At 42.6% G+C, this 20,489-nt stretch overlaps 1 protein-coding gene across 2 annotated transcripts in view; it reads left to right on the top strand.

The window, feature by feature from the left end:
* The window catches only part of prickle2b (prickle homolog 2b), an 89,072-nt gene extending 70,780 nt beyond the window's left edge, over positions 1 to 18,292 (top strand). For both annotated transcript variants that reach the window (XM_044349105.1, XM_044349106.1), the window contains 7 exons: positions 4,000 to 4,183; positions 9,126 to 9,239; positions 10,575 to 10,712; positions 12,953 to 13,156; positions 13,792 to 13,978; positions 15,703 to 16,593; positions 16,711 to 18,292. In XM_044349105.1, coding sequence (XP_044205040.1) covers positions 4,000 to 4,183; positions 9,126 to 9,239; positions 10,575 to 10,712; positions 12,953 to 13,156; positions 13,792 to 13,978; positions 15,703 to 16,593; positions 16,711 to 17,657 — 2,665 coding nt within the window. In that variant the 3' untranslated portion in view covers positions 17,658 to 18,292. The remainder of the gene's footprint in view (positions 1 to 3,999; positions 4,184 to 9,125; positions 9,240 to 10,574; positions 10,713 to 12,952; positions 13,157 to 13,791; positions 13,979 to 15,702; positions 16,594 to 16,710) is intronic.
* The last annotated feature ends 2,197 nt before the right edge of the window (positions 18,293 to 20,489 follow it).

Here is a 20,489-nt window from a genome sequence, read left to right as displayed (position 1 = left end):
CTTTGTCGAGCCTGATTCTTGTCGGGAACACCTCCAGTCATGTTTAACTGTGATTAAATCCTAATGGCTCTGAAGTCAACATGGAGCCCAGGGACTTTGTATTCCTGTACTTTGGTAATTTGTGAAAACAGAGCTGTTCATTAAAGCCCCTGAAAATTCCCAAAACAGCTTCAAAACACTGAACGGAAACGTTGCATCCACCAAGTGAAAAGGACATTAAAGAGAAAAGAGTCTGTCCTCCTCTCCCCCACTTCTTCCAAAGAAAACAAAAGCAGAGGCAAGAAAAAAAGACTTGGCTGCAGTGTACACCCAGCTGTTCTGTCCTCTGTGCTCTCCTCTCTTGTCATCCGTCTTCCGCTTTTGTGCAGAGCTGTCATTTAAAGATGGGATTTTAATCTGACCATCTAGAGTGATGCCATGGAAAAGCTGCAGCGGTTTTGGGAGTTGCTCAGGAATGAATGTGGAATTAGACTTCTGCTTCAAAACCCTCCAAGGCTGTACTTCTACTACTGGCTCCTGAATAAAGTTGAATCAAATGTTTTTCTAAAGCTCGTGTTGAATAGTCTTCTTATTCTAACCCTACCCTACCCCTAATCCTTTCTCTCTGAGGAAAAGATGATTTCTATAAGTTTACTTTTTGATAGCTCCCTGACTGTTATCTTTAATCAATAAAATTGATTGGTTTTATTAATATTTCTGCTTTGAAGCACATTTACAAAGATTTCATCCATGTTTTAAGACAACTTGTTTGGCCAAACTACTGTCTGTTGTTTGGCCAAAGACTGTCAGAGGGCCTATCAGACACTAGTTACGTATTAAAACAACCAGTTACCTGGGTTACAGGACTAATCTAGAGGAACGGGACGATGATAATTAACCCGAAACGGTGAATGATTGCCCACTGATAACATGGTCACAGGGATTACTATCTAACAACATACCCCCCAGGTCTTGAACAAACCTCACACTCCAACTGGCCAATGATAAGTCAGCATTTACATCTCCCCGGGGATGTAAAAGTTCAATCACAAGAGAAAACAAGCCTCTTTACTTCCTGTGCTTTACCTCGCAGTCATTTATGAGGCGTCTGTGATGTACTTGACTTGTATTACCATAGTCCCCAAATCTCTCGTAATTGAAATCATGTAGATTACAAGGGGAAGCTCGGGGATTTAGTTTCAGTGGAGGGGAAATCCCAGGCATGTGCATGAAGCGTGTTGTAAATCATGAGGATAGAAGGGGAGGGAAGGAGCAACAGGCCCCTGTAGACTTACAGTATCTCTGCCAGCACTGATGTAGGGAGATCAGATGTTTGTGAGGTGAATCACTTGGGAAAGGTCATCACACATCTGGATTTGGAGAGTGGGTTTGGAGAGGTGCATTGCTGTAAAGGTTGCAAGCTTCTCCGCCTGTTACAGTCTCTGTGGAGTTAAACTTGGAGGCAAAGTGTGAGGTTGTGATGTGTCCTCTCAGAAGAATGCAGTGTGAAATGCTTTCCTTCAGGTCCACTCTGCTCCTTCTGGCTATTTGTATGCTCTTATCTCCAAGAGCCCCTCCTCACCCCAAGGCAGAAATAACTGCCAAACACCTGGCAGCATGTCAGAAGAGCGAGAGAAGTGTACATATGTGCTTAATCTTTTTTGGTGCCATCATTTTGCACTCTGACTCATCATTCTCATTCTTCTATCCAAGCAGCAAGTGTGTTCTTGTAGATACATGTGATTTGTGTGTGTGTGTGTGTGTGTGTGTGTGTGTGTGTGTGTGTGTGTGAACCAGTTAATCAGCGTTAAATTAGTAATAATGGTGAAGATGCTGGGCTGTAATGAGCCGAGCTGTGTTGCCCCTGGCTATAGCATTATACCACTGGGACAGGGATTTTCCAAACCCCCTCCTAACACTCAGCGTGCTTGACAGCTACTTGACGACTTTGTCTGTCTGAGCTGTATCATGGCTCCATTTATCATATCCGTCAATATTCATGGAAGTCATATCTGGCCACTTCATGTGGTTTGCTAATGTCTGTGGAGTCAGTTTGACACCATGACAGCAGAAGTTGCAGAGGTCTGCCTTTCTGCTCATGGCAATGTTGAAAGATTGAGCTGACAGTAATAGGCTGTTAGGGTTTTGGTGGATGGTAAGGAATCTCAAGTGGTGATGGAGATTTCATCCAACTTTAGACCTATATATTTGTATGTTTTCTTTTTAAGGATTACATGTCATATGACCAGTTGAGGCATGTCAGTGGGATGTTTATTTAGACTGCTACAAGATGTTTCCAAGTATTTCCAGTGTCCACTCTATCATCAAAATCCATCAGTGCTAAGCCAAATACACTGAAGTGCTTTGTTAACCAAGACTAAACCTTGGACAACAAGTGCTCTTTTGAACAAGAGACAAGGTAAGGCTCGGCCAGCTCTCCACATGGTGTTGTCTTCACTCCAAGCACTTTACACTAGCAGATCCTCAGCCAACCAAGCTGTCAGTCTGTCAAACAGTGTCCTGAGTGTGCTTAAGCTCCTCCATAGGGCTGTCTGTCAGACAGGCAGGCGTCCATCTGGGAAGGTAATGGGATTGTCTCTCTGTTTTGGCCGCCTGAGGGGCAGCAAGGGTTAGTGGGATGCAACCTTCTGGCCACCCAGAAGAGTTTCCCCTTCGTGTGGGGGCTTAAGCTAGGTTTATGCTCAACGCAGTGTCTCCAAGACGAGTGTGCGTGCACCAAAAATTACATCAATGCATCTTTCACGTCAAGCGCGAAGGCTCCGCAAACTGTTGCAGCGCTTGGTCGTGCATCTCTGAATTTTTGTAACTAGGCGTGTGTTGCACAAGTAGTCCCGTCAGTTCTGGTGGAGCTGGTATGCAGTGTCTCCTCCCCATCATCATGAGCTAGTGAAGGTGGAATATATTTTTATTTTAATCCATGCACTGAGGTATTTAACCCACATCCTGCTCTGCTTTTTGTGAGATGTCTCACAGCTTCTGTCATTCTCCAAGGAGTCATTCTTGGCTGTTAATCCCATTATTTCTTAAAACAACACTGCAGAATAGTTGTTTGAGTCTATGAAATATAACAACTGTCTTTATGACTCTCTGGACAGGCCTGGAGATGAAAGAGCAGGGGGGAGGAGGAGTGTCAGTGACAAACACTCCCAACCATCTTTTCTTTGGAAACTCAAACATTGATACTTTCCATTTTACAGCTGGGTGGGTCCGCTTGACTAATGAGAGTGGAGCACTGTCCTGGCTTAGCATCTGCTAATGTTTCATGCTAACCTTGTACATAGAGAAGTGTGTGTGTTGGGTTGTTTGTACAGTACTGCTTTCCATCACTGTCACTGGCTGGATTCTGCTAATTTCCATAGCCTGTTTGTGATTATATCCTTGTTCTTGATACCTCAGAGGATTGTTGAGCATTGTATTTGTGACACTCACATTATACTGTGAGAAGTGCAGTGGGAAGCCTTGACCTTTGAACTATGTAGAGTTCACATCCCTTATGGGTAGAGGCCCCATCTGGTTTTGAGCAAAAGTCAAGGGTTTTAAAGAATTTTCAGTTGGGCTTTACTATGCCATCAACTAAGTAGGTTGGATGATATTTTACTTTTTTCACAGGTGGTTTCCTTTGAAAAAAGCAATATGGGTTGTTTGTATTTTCTGTGATTAATGGCCCAAACAGCAACTGCGGCATGACATCCTGTTTCTAAACCCTATCACCCTAGATGTAGTTCTATTTACACAATGATTTATTAGACTGAGTGTTTGTTTTCACCCTAATGGTGTGGATTCTGAAATATTATGACCTGTCAAACCACAAATCACAGTTTTGAACAGATTTATTTAAAGGGTCCTTATTTGTGATCAGGCACTCTTATTCTCTTCAATCTTTCATTAATATGTGCCTGTTGGGCAACATTGTAGTCTACTTATGTTGTTGGCACTGCAGATGTTCTTTGTTGTCTATCATCCTAATGGCTGTTATTTGTCTCTGTTCATCCATGGTAGGAAGATCTGTGTGCACTGTAAGTGTCGTCGTGAGGAGCATGCAGTGACAGCCATGCCTGTAGAAATGGAGAAGACGGTCACCAAGCTGATGTATGACTTCCAGAGGAACTCTACCTCAGACGACGACTCCGGCTGTGCCCTGGAGGAGTACGCCTGGGTACCACCAGGGCTCAAACCTGAGCAGGTACATCACACTCACATTGGACGACACGAGTCAAAAGTTTCCATTCACGTTAGTAGTATCTCTAGAATGTTCTCCAAAAGTGCATTAAATGGCTGAACAATGGCTAAACAAGAGAAAAATGATTAAACTTCTTTTACTGGGCCTCAGACTTAGGCTTTTCAGCTTGCAGCTTTATGCAGTTTCTGCCAGGTGTTTGTAGTTTCCAGATTAAGTGTGAAGAACAGAGTGAATCTGCAATTCAGGTCTCTCAGACACAGATCATGTTGCATTTACACTTTACTAAGGCTGGTTATGAAATCTTAATACTTTTTGAGTACCGACCAAAACGTTTCCATAGCAGTGAGTATCAAAAACTGCCAAGTACTGAAAGCTGGCAGGAAAGCCTGGTCCGATTCCTAGTTCTGTTTACTTGTTCCTTGGTCAGACATTTTCTGATATAAATCATTTTTACGAATTGTATTTTTGCAGGTCCATTAGACCTGCATCTCCCCATATGATAGCTCACCAGTTACGCTGACTTTGCCTTCTGCGGGCTAATGGATAACAAGGATTATGTTGCTCCTGCAGTCAAATTAATCTCCAGTTCATTCTGCCTGCAAACATGTTTACAGTAGGTTTCATTGCCCTCATAGCGGTTCAGCTAAGCTTGTGTAATACACAAACATATTAAATGGGCCTGTGCACATCCAAGAAAATCCTCTTTTACAATACTCCATTGAGTCGTTGGTGTGCACATTTGGGGGGGTATCCAGTTTTGTAGGACAATAGAAGTGTTTATAGAAGCAGGTTTCATTTTGTTGATGAGCTGAGAGCAATGAACTGGTCAATACAATGTTGGCACAGCCCCCTGTTTTCACCTCTGAGGATGGAGCACAGCTATTTTTCATCTCCCTCCAGGGTCACACATCTAACCCTGAAGTCAATTAGCTTCTCGTCTAGTGGCGATATGACCTCAGGAGCAGTCAGGCTATTATGGAAAATGGGCTGTGCTTCATCACAACAGCACAACGCTAAACCACCCTGAAAATACCTGATTTATTGCTGTTCTTGGCTTTTAATTATTAAGTCAAACAATCAGAAGTGGTGGAAAAATTGTGACAATTAGGAGCATTTATAACAACCCACGTGACAACTGAGTCTATCAAGTTTCATGAGGTGTCCTTAGCAATTCAATTCTATCCAAGTCATTCAGGCTGTGGAAACATATTGTGTGACGTCTCATAGAGGAGCAGAAGTATGCCTGATGTGGGACTTTTCATCGCCCAGCACTTCCTCCACATGAGGTAGAGATAGAGTGATAAGCGAGGGAGATGGTGAACACAAAGCTAATCTCCAGGATCTAAACGGTGGGTTTAGGTTTCCCCTAGGGAGGCGATGTTCTGTATGAGTCTACTATTTAGCCGGCAGTGGTGTAAAGTCACCACTCTGTAGAGAGATTTCAGACCAGAAATGCATCATTCAATCAGATATATCTGAGGGATTATGAGGGATAAGTCAGAAACATCAGCACTTAGTTGGAACTCTTAAATTCCTATGTATATGTGTGTGTGTGTGTGTGTGTGTGTGTGTGTGTGTGTCTGTGGATTTCATCCAACATGTTTACAAAAAGTAAGGGATTGTCTCAACCTCAACTGCGTTTCACTAACGTATTGCTGACATACAGACATCTTTCATTATTGAGTGTGTTGGAGATGTTATTGAGCTGCAGTGTGCAGGAGAGCCTGCCAATATTCTCTCTCCCACTGTCTCCCCTCGCTCTCAGCTCTCCATCCCTCTCAAATAAAATTCTTAGATGTTGCCAAGTCGCAGCTTGTCAAGGCCAAGAATGTTACTCAGCAGTGGCCTGTAACTGGTGTTTTTTTGTTTGTTTTTTCAACCATCACGTAGCTACAGTGTAATGTGCAGACTCTGCTCAGCATCTACCAGGATCTGATTTTAATTTGCAGTTGAACATGAAGTATGCTTTTTCAAACCACTCATATATGCAATATTTGAATAGAAATTCAGTTCAGGGTTATTCATGCAAGCAGGAGGTCTTTCCAGTTTCTCAAATGGTCCCGCAGCTCAGATATGAATAAATTAACTTTCAAACAACAAAGACCCAGTCTGAAAGATACCTGAGGATAGTTTGAGCTGTTCCAGAATGGATCTTAGGACAATTAGAGCCATACCAATCAGAGTTTAAAGACTATAAAAGCCTGTCAGCCACTGACTGGACCTGATTACAACCAGTAGCTGTGAATGAGAGTTAGATGATAAAGCTATAAAAAGAGATTGTGAGACACACTGAGCACTTTTAGGTTGAAAATCACGACATATTTATATCCATGCTAGCATCATGATTCAAGGAACGGAAATGTCAGTTGGCCAGTCCACCACTTTGGTCAAGAACTATTTGATGGATCAACACTAGATTTTGTACAGATATCCATGGTCCCCAGAGGATGAATCCTAATTGTTGCTCTTGCATCACCAGCAGGTTGACATTTGTAGTTTTGAGTGATGTCTCAACTACTATTGGATGGATACTAATGACAGTTGTAAACATTATATGCTTAACACCAGCATGTTAGCATTGTTTTTGTGAGCATGCTAGCATGATGATGTTAGCATTAAGCTCAAAGCGCCACAGTGCCTAAGCACAACCTCACCGCTAGCATGGCTGTAGTCTCTTCTTAATATGGCACCTGTAGTTGAAAAGAAGCTTGTATTTCATGCTAAATTAACCCATTTCAGGCCTTTTGTGCATCTCAGCAAAGATGGACAGAGAATGAAAACACAGCCATTAAATCTGCTCCCTCCACTATGAAAACACCATCTTTCCCACCATGTTTGGCTTTGGCTACCAGTGTTTTCTCAACAATATAATATCTGTGTCCACTAACCACTGTAAAGTGGCTTGTTGAGAGAATGTCAGGACTGGTGCCTGGTGGTGTATTTTCCTCTGGCTGTCTGGCCATCAAGAGCAATAGAAACCAGCTGTGTGAAGCGATCACTCTTGTCACTCAGTTTGCAAAGTCCTACCATTTGCTTCAGCTTTTAAAAACACTCCTTTCAGTACAGTTCCAAATTCTGCCCTGTCTTTAGTTTCGCCTGCTTTCGATTACAGTTATTATCACAAGCTGCTCCTCCTGGCTCTTGCTGCAATCATGTGTCCATTATGTTCTGCGTGTGTGCATGCGTGTGCGTATCCGTCCTTATTTTTCCTCAGGGCAATGTGCCTTTCACCTCCAGATTGTAACCCTGTTGTGGTTGGAAGCGTGTTTTGTAATTTATCATTAGGTGTGTGGGTGTGTGTGTGCATCTGGTAGCATGTGTGTGTGTTTTCCTTATGTGCATATAGGAGCTGTGTGATTTATCTGTGCTTGACCACAGTCAGTCTTTCATGGACAATTCCTAGATCCCCTCCGGGCGTCCTGAGCCGTGCTGCTGGACACAGATCCTGTGTCCCTCGCCAACACTGGTAGAAGCCAACAAAAGCAGAGCAGAAGGAATTAGGTTACACTTACAACAAGAGGCTCCTGCTATAAATTCAACACAACAATAAACATGCTTGTATAAGGCTACTTAAAGGAAATACAGACTCCACGCTGCCCTTGATACAGAATGTGACGCTACAACTGCAGGACAATTAAACTTTGAGATATGAGACATTTGTTCAAGAGGTATGATTTTGGATGTTGTAAAAAAGCATTGGTTGTGTAGATGTTGTTTTTAAGTCAATGCATAATGCATTGTTCAAGTTAATCTGTGTGACAGACTGTGTGTTGCTGCCAAGGACAAAGCTGATGGCCTCTAGTCAGTAGATCCATTCAACAGACAGATATGTTATTAAGATTGCTGTGACCCAGTCAGCAGGTATCGATCATGTTTTCTCTCTTTACATTCCAAGTCTTTGCTTTATCTCCCAATCTTTCTTTTTTTGTTCATCTCATCACATTTTTCTCGTTCTCTTTACTATTACTTGCACTCTCTCTCTGTCTGTGAACATTTTCATTCTGTCTTTATTTTTCTCTCCACACCTCCCCTTCTCTTTATTTGACCTTTGTCTTCAAATCTCCCTTTAAAATCCCATGGCTTTCATGCTCCCCCCCCCCCCACCACCCCACCCCAACCCCCCTCTCACCCCCCCACACCCACCCACCCACTGACTGCCTGACCTCTGTTATACCCCGGCCCCCTGTTACAGTGCAATAGAAAGACTGCAATAAATAACACAGAGATTCATTGTCTGCCTCTTTAATGTAAAGAATGTCCGAGTAATTTGGAATGGCCAGATTAGTATTAATCCTGCTGTCGCACGCATTGGCATGCACACACACTGCTACATGCATATGTGTTAATCACTTGTTTGCCCTTGTGTGTGTACGTGTGCAAGAGTGTGTGCACATTTGACAGGTCAGTAATACATTCCCATGTCGATGTGCAGAGATGGAGAGGTGAGGTTCCATTAAGTCTCCACTGGTGGGCCATAAATCAAAGTGATTTTAAGTGTGTGTGTGTGTGTGAATGTATGTGTGTTGGTCACTCCCGCTTTTTGATCTTGTTAATTTTGTCTTGGTAAGGTTGAACCATTTAGTACTGAGATGGTTAATCGGACATTTTTAATAATCAGTTAATCATGTTGTTTAATTTATCAGATAAAAATGCCACTTTCTTCAATTTGAGCATTTGCAGTTTTTCTAATATCATTATCCCTTTTGGTTATTCCACTGTTGAACAGACAAAAAAAAAAATTAGAAGGTGATATCTTGGACTTGGAGAACTCTTGATGGACATTTATCCTTATTTTCTGATATTTTATAGACAAAAATGTTAATTAATAAATCAAAATAATGATTGAGTGATTAAACGATAATTATTAGCAGCAATAATATGCAATCTACTTCGCATATTACAGGTGTGTTTAAGCTCCTAATACATCCCCTTTTCTCTTTGTCAGGTTCATCAGTACTACAGCTCCCTGCCTGAGGACAAGGTGCCCTATGTGAACAGCCCAGGAGAGAAATACCGCATCAAACAGCTGCTCCATCAGCTACCGCCCCACGACAATGAGGTGAGAGTCCAAACTTCCCCCCTCCCCCATCACCTTCATCCATCCATCTATCCACCCATCTATCTCTCTCTTCCTCCCCTCCTTGAGGGCAATACAGAGATAAGAGGGGAGCAGGGAGGAGACACACAAGAAAAATGGAGTCTGTCTTCTTAATGGGCGGGAATGAGATAGTGAAGTGTTTATGCGTGTGTAACTGTCTATTGAAGTTTTTTTTTACATCAATGAAGCATTTCCACGATTAAGATATTAGTATGATTGTACTATCACTGAGAAGCAGCCTTTAGGGTTAAGGTTTGGGTTGTTTTATTTAGCAGGGAATTCATTTGACAGTTAAAGCCGGGGTAGGTAGTGTTCTGGAAAAGGCAAAAAAAAAAAAAAAGCCAGAATTTGAAAATAAAGCTCTTCCCCTGCAGCTCTCCCCCCTTTCCTCTCTGTCCTAAGCCCCTCCCACCAGACGAGCACGGGCATATGCACGTAAACGGTAAACAGGACCACTTCTCTAACGGTTTGAAGTATGCCACAAAAGTAATGAGTGTCCCATCTCCTTGCTTGAATTCGAGTGATATCACTTCTGGGAGCTGAGTTCACTTCCACTGAAGTCTTGTACGCTGCTCAGTTTTTCCCCACACTACAGGCAACAGTACGATGATCGCATGTTGCTTTTCATTCTGCTTTCTGTTGAGATTTCCGTCTTTTTCTTCTCTCCTTCTGCAATTCATGCAGTCCCGTCACTTCCTATCCGTCGGTATCCCAGCACTCACCTGGGCTCCAAACTTGCACAGGTAGAGTGCGCACAGGTAGGCAGTATGTAGGTTGACCAGCAGGTAGAATTATTACAGGCCTGCGCCAGCTACAGATACTGGATTTTTTTCTTTTTATTGTCATTTGATTTATTGGTTGCTGTTGGGATATACAAAGAATTTCAACAAATATAACAAAAAATGCTTCTAAAATACATCACCAGCCCTAGCTTTAAAAACACTGGGTGACATGTTCCTTCATGAACATGGGTACTGTAGTTTATCTTGAGTTGATACAACATACACCATTCTGGATGAAATTGTCCCCAACAAATAAACTATTTATTCTTGTTTGAGTAATGTTTGCTAAAAACTACAGTGCCCAGCTGTGTTAAAGAAGTATTAAAAATGTTTTTAAACTGAAACTATATATTGGTGACGTCATTTTTAAAGATTTTGTCTTCAGAATGAACAAATGTACTTGGGTCTTAGAGCCACAAAGAGGGTAGGGAAGTCATCAAAGTATTCAGAGATAGACTAATGCATTGTTGATTTTGGTCTTTTCATGTGATTTTACGTGTGTGTGTGTGTTCAGGTACGCTACTGTAACAGTCTGGACGATGAGGAGAAGCGAGAACTGAAGCTCTTCAGTAACCAACGGAAACGAGAAAACCTGGGCCGAGGCAACGTCCGGCCATTCCCTGTGACAATGACGGGGGCGATCTGTGAGCAGGTAGCTAACAAGAACATCAAAAACATCATTTTTGCATGGTTTCCCCAACAGGAAGGAGATATAACAAGATCAAAGATGATCTGAGAATGGCCTGTCATTTCTCTACTAAATGTCATTTCAGTGTCGCGTCTCGTGACAAGAGTGAATTAAGTGTGACAAGATCAGAGACGTGTCATGTGGCTAGTGGAATGAAAGCAATGAATCGTGGGACAGACATACTCAACAGCCTGCTGGCATTTCAGGCTTTTGTTATGATGTATGAGAGGTGCTTTATCTTGACATATAAAAGGGCAGAGATGCAACAGTCGTCTGCTTTTATAACATGGTAGTGACCTTGTCAATCTCGCCTCAATGCGTTATGGAAGTCTTGCTTTTTATAGGGTCTTGAGTTGGTGTGTTTGTGTCTTTGTCTCTTTATGTGTGTCATGTCTCATTCTTCCTGCTGCCATATGAGCTGTCACACTCAAACAATCCCGGTAGTCCTTTGTCTTTAAACATAGCTTTATATAATGCCTCAGAGAACTGAGTAACAGTTTAAAACGGCCCTATATCTTCCATCACTGCCCAGTGTCCCATCAAATATTAATGTTTTGTCTACTTGTACTCTTGTAATGGCCTTATAGGACTACAGAGTGCAATGGAGAGTCTTCTTTTAACAACAAACTAGCGCACTTCAGCATCCGCTAGCCATTTGTTATTGTGTACAGCAAGTGGAGCTGCTCTCTGTTGTGTTGGTGCCCCAGGTGTATAGCTGCTTTACAGCTTGTGTTTCATGTTCGCTCAGGAGACAGCCACAGCGCACACACACAAACACACACAGACACACACACACACGTGAAGGAGCAGATTGTTGAGAGACTGTGTATTGATTGAATTCCCCACCCCGCTGCCCCCCTCTTTAGCCTCCTTGCAGCAATAGCCTGTGTGCTAGTTAGATAACCTGATTGTAACTCTCCCTCTGTCTCCATCTTCCCACCCCTCTAAATCTACTTTGCCTACCTGACCTTTCCCCCCTTCTCCTTAGCACTCCCTGTCATTTATCTCTCCGCCTTCTCTGCCTTTGCACCTCCGTGCTGATCTCACTCTCCTTTTTATCCTCCCATATATCTCTCCATTTTTATTCCTCCCCTTTGCCCCGCCAATGTCCTCCAGCAGCCGTTCAACTTCCCCTGTCTGTCTTAGCTTTCCTTCCTGTGCCACACACATAAACACACCCTTGTGCTCTCAATTTAGTGTTCATGCAAAACTGTGTTACAGATAGCTCTGCATCAATCTGATACACTGGATCGTTATCTGCACCATTACTGACCTCATTAAAGATCTCAGGAAATGTGCGCTTGAAACTTCTTGGAAATGTGTGCATCAGTGGTGGCCTTATGCTGCACTACCAGCTGTAACTAAAAAATTCTTACCTCTCTGCCCTTCTTATCAAATCACCAATTTGTTCTCTATAACTGATTAACTGACTAACCCTCACTGTCTAATGCTCCGCACCAACTGCTTGATTTAACAGGAATTCCATCACATCCACAAGTAATGATACTGTTTCATGGGACCTTTGAACCATGGATGCACTAAGAAAACTGGATACTGTGTTTCTGTGGTGCTCTATTCATTCCAATGAACATTCCTCACCGAGTGCACTCACCTTCATGCATCCTCACATTTTAAGAAGCTGGAACCAGGAAGTTTTTGCTTGAAAAATTACTTAAATGATCAATCACTTAACTTAAGTGTTGCAAATTAAACTTGTGTCAATAAACTAATTGATTAATTGAATAATAGTTTCAGCTCTATATCCCCAGCTGGCTGCCCCCCCACACATATAAATGCCCCCAATGGATCAAATTTGTAATAATAGAATCAATCATTTTGGAGTGTTTGTGACACTCAGGAAAAAAAACTATATCGGATGTTTTACAGCTGTTTCCTCTTTACTAACTGTCGAGGGATAAGTCATTCTTGGCTGGTGGACGTCACATGACTTGAAATAATTTAGTTTCGTAGTCACTGTTATAAAGAAATAGTAGTAACACCTCATGATTAACTTTCTAGATATTGCACAAGCTTTAAAAAATGTTGGTGTGTGAGCATCTCCACTTATTTTTAATATGATGTACAGTCTCATGTTACATGGTATCCAGTTGGTACTTGGTATCGCCCAATACCCTGAGTTTACGGTATCTACATAGTGATATTTTTTGGTGTCTCAAAAATTCTCTTCTTCCATCTCCTTACAGTGTGGAGGCCAGATAAATGGTGGCGACATTGCTGTGTTTGCGTCCCGGGCTGGTCATGGCGTGTGTTGGCACCCTGCCTGCTTCGTGTGCAGCATGTGCAATGAACTCCTGGTGGATCTCATCTACTTTTACCAGGACGGGAAGATCTACTGCGGCCGGCACCACGCTGAGAGACTGAAGCCGCGCTGCACTGCCTGCGATGAGGTAGACGCCTGTCACATGCGCACACTCATGCCTGCACATGGATGATCATGTGTTAACAGATACAAATATCACCTGCTTGAACATACTGTGCCAGTAATGCGCGACGGAGTCTGTAGAGCTATTTATAAAGTATTTACACGCCCGCATTCAGCACATATGCATGCCTACATACACACCAAACTGCTGTCATATGATGCTCACAGGCTTTGCTGGCCAACACACACTGTCACAGTTAAACACATGCAAGGTTTTTTTCCAGTCTAATGGGGTCAGCCCTCAATATCTTGAGCTCCCAGCCATTTACACTGACTTAGTCTCTCTCTCTCTTAATGGGGACAAGGACGCTGTTAGTGCTTAAAAAGCACCCCTGTGTTTTAACATCAGTGTAATTAAAAGTAAATGCACTATCTAGATTTCTCCAACTCCCCACACACATTAGCCTCCTACACAATTCAGCGACAAAGAGGATGATCTAAGAGTACTAAGCTGCAGAGGAGAAAGTGGTGCGTATGGAGGGGGAGGGAGGGCGACCCGAGCCTTTGTCCTGTCATTCAGCACACAGTAATAACCTATCTGAGGTTTTACTTCCATGGACCAGTGATAAACGATATTCTTTCTTATCTTTCCCTTCTTAGATCATCTTGGCGGATGAGTGCACCGAGGCAGAGGGGCGTCACTGGCACATGAAGCACTTCTGCTGTTTCGAGTGCGAGACGGTGCTGGGGGGCCAGCGCTACATCATGAAGGAGGGACGGCCTTACTGCTGCTCCTGCTTCGAGTCCCTCTACGCCGAGTACTGTGACTCCTGTGGGGAACATATTGGTATGCTGCACTGCTACCCCGCATCTGCCACTGTTAATATAAACTGCATTAATCACCAGCAGGTTTCGCAAAGGAATCACAAAAAATGATATGATAATGCTAGATACATGGATGGGGAAAAAAAGTGAAAGGGGATTGGGCTGATTTTTTTTAAGGAGGATGAAAGAGTGACCTCATTTTTAATAATGAGTAACACAAAGGAGAAAGAGTTACAGTAGAAAGGATGTGGCCTGGTTTTAGCAATTTATCACTGAATGATGTCATCTGTGGTCATGCATTTAAGGCAAAATAGCAAAGGACCACAGAGATGACTTAGCTTACAGAGTACAGAAATATGTATAGTATATATGCGCAGCGTGAAACTAACCTGGGGCAAAGACATGGATCTGTTTTTTATCACAGACACATGCACCAAGTGTCAGTTAAATACAAATGTAATCATCTCACAACCCGAGAACACTATAGTGTTAAATAGGCAAACTCACTGAGATACTGGGATATTTTTCAGCAGGAAAGCTTCATATTAGCACCTCTTGGCCCTATGCCACCTCCTGTTAAGAAATGTGCGTGTGTGTTTGTGTCCCAGCAGGATACCCAGGTGTGATTTTGGCACATACCGTTCAACAAATTTGCTTTGTAATTATTTGTCAAACAGGATATAGAAAAGTATTTGGCTAAAAAACACAACTGATTATAAATTGAAACCATCAGAAAACAAGCTCGAACCAGATGGCAGCCATTACCAAATACAGTGGAAACCACTTACAGTGATCACGTCTGTCCGGGTCAAATTGATCACACATTTTTTTTCTTTTTCTTTATTTCTCATGCAGATTACCATCTAATTGATATTTGTATATTTATTAGCCTACATGAATATAAAGTAATGAAATAGACAGCTTTGCTATTTACTGAATTTTATTGACTGTTTCAAAATACAGAACAGCTGTTTCAAACGCAGTGGGGGTTCTGACTTTTGCCAATGACAAGTTCCTTCTTTTCCCCGGCGGCAGAACAGATGAAGAGAGTGGTGATGCTTTCCTTAGATTTCTTTCATCCCTTTTATTGTCATAAGCTTTGAGGAGACTGTTTTCTTCATTTAGAGGAAATTACTTTTTTTCCCATTATGATTTCAATGTGCACACGAGGCAATAGTGCCACAGCCGTTAAGTAAAGTAAAAAAATATGTAATTATTGTAGTTTTACATTTTTTTTCCATGTGTTGTCATGTGTGAAAAGACCCAAAATGAATACTGTAAGCAGATCAGTTGGTTAGTATAAGCAAATTATTTGTATATAACAGCATTTGTATAAGAATGATTCTGTCCCAAGCTTTTTGATCCTTATAATCAGTGGATCACTGTAACTGTGATCACTGTAAGCAGTTTCCACTGTAGCTGGTTTTCTTTCCCTCTGTGACAACTGCAAACACGCTCAAAATGCAATATGTTTATTCAGTGCTGGACCAGTTCCATAAAGAGTTTTCCCTCAAGTGCAGTTAAGTTACAGATTCTAACTCTGTTTTTTCACTCAACAAGCAACTTGTAATATGCTTCTATTTTCACTTAAAACTGCATTTTTAATAAGGACATTAAAATTTTTAATTTCAAGCTCTTTGATAAAGACATGGTGTTTTGTATTTTAATTGTACATTTATACGAGTCCCACAATCTGTCATTTTACGTAAACCCTGTGGATTAATGTGCTGTTTATCTTTCTTGCAGGCATTGACCAAGGCCAGATGACGTATGATGGGCAGCACTGGCATGCCACAGAGGACTGCTTTTGCTGCGCCCGCTGTAAACACTCCCTGCTGGGTCGTCCCTTCCTGCCCAAGCAGGGTCAAATTTTCTGCTCCCGCTCCTGCAGTCTGGGGGAGGAGCCCAATGGCTCAGACTCCTCTGACTCTGCCTTCCAAAGCGCTCGCTCAACCAGAGAGTCCAGACGCAGCTCCAAGGCAGGAAAGAGTGGTGGAGGAGGGGGTGGAGTGCAGACAGAGAGATTTTCAGGGGAGGTGGACCCACTGTCTTTACAAATGGATCTTCTGAGTCTCTCCAGCCAAACCCCCAGTTTAACTCGTGAGCCACCTGCCTGGCAGAATCAAAAGCAAGCAGGTGATGGTTACAATTATGAATCCCAAACAGACCCAATTGCCAACCCCACCCCTCTTCAGCTCCTCAGTCAGTGCAATGTCAGGACTTCTTATAACCCCGCCTGCACTGGACAGAACAATCAACAGCAGGATCACAGGATCAAGGAGAACGGAGGTTTAAAGAGACCACCCGTCTCAGCTATGAAGGGCCATTCTCTGAATGAAACATGGTTCCAACAGCCAGGTCCAGAGGAGTACTATCCACCCAAGCTGAGGACCCAGAAGAGCTTCACCGAGGTGTCTCATTGCTCTCAGCACAACAACGGCTTCTCCTCAGACAAGCGCTCGATCAGTCTGCATGGCTTCCAGAGGGACCGGGAAAGAGATGCAGGGCCTCCAGCACCAACCCAGGTTGCAAGAAGCAGGAACCCCATCAATGCACTTAACTTCACTGAGCAACTGACCCCTCTAGAGCAGACCCCAAGAGGATCCATGGAGTCCCTTGCCCTGTCCAACACCACAGGTGGGTATAGTAGAAGTCATCAGACCTCTTATTTTTTTAAGATGTTTTCTCTAGCAACAGTGGGATTCAATCAATAAAAGGTGAAGTTGACCTTAATTCAACTCTATTTCCTTACAGGCAACTCAGCTGATGGAGGAAAGCGTCAGGAGCACCTTTCTCGTTTCTCCATGCCAGACCTGAGCAAAGACTCTGGAATGAATGTGTCAGAGAAAAGCAACATGGGAACCCTCAACTCCTCTGTGCAGTTTCGTAGCTCTGAGTCTCTTCACAGCCTCACAGCCAATCAGCCCTACATGGAAATGGATCCCCCCAGGTCCTCCCAGTACCAGGTGCAGTACTGCGACCCCTCTGGCATGGGTGTGGGTATGGGCATGACTCATTTACCGCCTGGCTTCACCTTCCAGGAGGAGGATAGAGTTAGTTTGGTGAGCAGCGCCAATGCCGCCCGTCTGCCACCCATTAGTGAGCGCAGGGTGGGAGGTGGTGTAGGAGGAGTAGGCGGAAGGGGAGCGAGTATCCGGGTAGATGCACAGGAGGAGACTCCCCAGAGGCGCCGCCACCACCACCGCTCTCGGAGATCACGGCGTTCTCGTTCAGAAAACGCTCTCCACTTAGTGGCAGAGCGGAGGGCGAGACCTCAAGAAAGACCACAGCTGCGTGTCTGTGAGGATTACGACCGTTTCCCTCCACCAAGGAGCGCCAGGGATCAGTTTGGAGTAGGAGGAGGAGGAGGAAGATACCAGCCCCAACTCTTCAGGCAGTGCCCCAGGACCACTTCAGATCTGACGCTTCAAAACCCCGGGGCTAGCCGGCGCACAGGCTTGAACCAGTACTCCTGGGATGATTATGATGATGATGACTGGTGCTCCACCTGCTCTTCATCCTCCGAATCAGAGGATGAAGGTTACTTTCTGGGTGAGCCAATCCCCAGACCCATCCAGCTGCGCTACCTCAGCAACCAGGAGCTTGTCCATAAGTACAACACAGGGATGGGAGGACCCAACCGTAGTGGGCAGTTACATACTCGCAAACGCAGAAAAAGCAAGAACTGCATTATTTCCTAACATCCTGACATCTGATAAAAAGAAATGACTCATTGTCCAGCTTGTGTACACTAACATCCTCCACCTGGAACAAAAAAACAAACACCCAGTCCATTTATTCAGTGTTGTTGAGTGTTGAATATCATGTAATTGAAAGTCAGTGATGAATTACAGTCGGTAAACAGTGAAAAAGCACCAGTGTTTGCATGTTTGTTCATTTTAATGTTTCGGAATATCTCCTGAGTATTAAGGCTACAACAGTTACATGCGCAGTTGTATCAAGTCACAACATTTATCAAAAGCTGATGTGCAATTTTTTTATCATCACTTCCATGCAGCAAACAAGTGTGCAAGGTAGTCGGTTTGGTACAGTAGCTTTTTCATGCAATGTGATTTAGATATAGGATATACTGTACTATTGTATTCAGTTCATAGTATGTACATAGATAAATGAATTAATAATTTCACTTAAGTTAAGGAAGTCAGTGTAAATATGGTTGTAAATGAGGCAGCACATATTTTTATATTTTGTATGGATAGAATCATTTATGTATTAAATATCTATAATGTAGAGATAGAAAATGACAAAAACAACTTATGCATGTTTTATTTGGCTGACCTGGTCCTGCATTTGGAATAAAGGAGTATTTCAGTGAGTGATTTGACTGACAGCTGGTGTTTCTCTCTAGAGAATGACAACACATATGTCTGGTCTGTACAAGTGTGCATAACAGTCACCTACTCCATCTGTTTAATGCATAAATGAATGATAATGTGTTGTAGAGGTTGATTAGAGAGTTACCCTCCACTGGATTGTTAATATACTGTATACTTGTATGGTAATGAGTGCAGTCACATTCAAACCTATATGGCTCAGTTATCCTGAAGACATAAAGTGCTTCAGTGAACCTCTGGTTTATTGTATCAGCCCTTAAAAGTCAGGAACTGCTGACAATTGGGTCCAGGGCTTTAGGTATTAAAATCTGAGGCCAGTTGCACCCGCAATCAGTAGGTTCACCCTTAGCCTAGTTATAACTTCAGTGGAGATTTATGTATCACTAAATTACAGTGAGTTGCACAACACAAATGAGTTCTTATGTAGAGATTAGTTGTTACTTAATATTACTTAGTATTTACAACTTGTAACTGCCAGGTATAACTGTTATGTAGCTAACTGAACCAACTGACAAAGCTAATATTAGCTTCCCATTTCCCATTTAGAGTGAAGGGTAAAGGAGGAAGATATAGTTGACACTTGATTAAAAATGGTGTGTAACAAACAATTTAAAGTGAGGAAGTTTTTAATTTAAATTTCACAAAAACAACTCAATATATCTCAAATTACGAAATATGCTAATAATATTAGCATGATCAGATATTTTCTACTCTTTCTGAACTGTAAGAATACTATTAAATCTGAAGTGACTTCCTGTTTACAGTTGATTTTGATCGCATTTCATGGCGTTACAGATGTTTCCCAGCATCCGATTTACATGTTCCTCAAGTTTTAATGGTGCAACCCAATTTTATAAATTGTTAGTTTTCACTAGCTAGTAGCCACTAAGATTGGCATACATTTATTGGCATGTACAGTATAACAGGTTGTATCTGTACGCGTTAAGAAGTGTCATACTGTAAATTGGATTGACTCTGACGTCCATGTGGTCAGGGGATTACTGCCACTAGCCCCCCTAATCCACACACACACACATATGTTTGGAGCAAGGTGTGTGAACGCCAATCTCTTGATTAGAGGCGTTGAAGCGCTAATGCTGTTGACATGATTGGCACATTAGTAAGTTTATTTCACCTAACCTCAACTTCCAAGGCGTGTGCTCCAGTTTTCATGTTTACTCTGGGACGCTCGGATAGCTCCCAGACGGGTAGGAAAAGAGTCCTCATTTAGTCAGCCATGATAGGGTAAAACCAGCTGCATAAACATGTGAGATACATTATGTCAGACTGCTGATGACTTGGTCTGTAAATGTGGATTTCCCCTGCTGTTAGCAAGTCTTCAAACTGCAACTGCTGCACAATGCTAGTCACATCAGCTGAAAGTTGGGATGTGTCTCACTGTAATCATCATCTCCGAGTGTAATGAGACATACAATAAAACACACACCAGCCTCCGTCCTCAGTAATGCGCCTATTATTGTTCTTACATCAACATTAACATAGCCTATATCGGTTTGTTTCTTTATTAGTCACTTGCCAAGACTTATCCCAGTGTGTGTGTGTGGCTTCTCCATGTGTTTAATTAAAAGCAAATGGAGGCCATACAGTGAGGGGTGCCACAGATTGCAGCCATATGCTTCCTGGACTATGCCATATTCAAGGTAACGGATGGCGAGGGGATAATCCTTGAGTTCGCGTGGATGCTTCCAGTTGTGACAATCGTATTGTCAGCCATGCTCTGACTGCAAGTAAATGAGATCCACGAGTGTTTAGGTACTGTCAGGATTAACTTGCAGCACAAAGAGCTAACAGTCTACTGACATTGTCAATAGAAAAAGAGGTTTTATTGTTTCCTAATCATGGGCCATTAATGATAGAAAGCTACTTTTCTGTCCAAATTTAAAATTCCCCACCCAAAATGACACTGCTCATTCCAATAAGAGATAATCCACCAAGTGTCAAACACCTTGTTTGATTCAGTGAAAGTAAAGCAAACCATATATCATTCATTCTTTGACTTGAACATTTTCCAGTGTGTAACCTTTGAGAGGAAAAACATGAAAACATACATCTTTTCAACTTGTGCCTTCTCTTCTCTTTATTCCTCTCTGCCAGTCCAAAATATAATGTGCCTCATTTATACTGACAATTGTGTAATAAAAAGTTGGTAAACTTGTA

Source organism: Thunnus albacares, chromosome 4 (assembly GCF_914725855.1).
Source record: "Thunnus albacares chromosome 4, fThuAlb1.1, whole genome shotgun sequence".
Taxonomy (NCBI): Eukaryota; Metazoa; Chordata; class Actinopteri; order Scombriformes; family Scombridae; genus Thunnus; species Thunnus albacares.
This window is presented reverse-complemented; position numbering and strand designations above follow the sequence as displayed.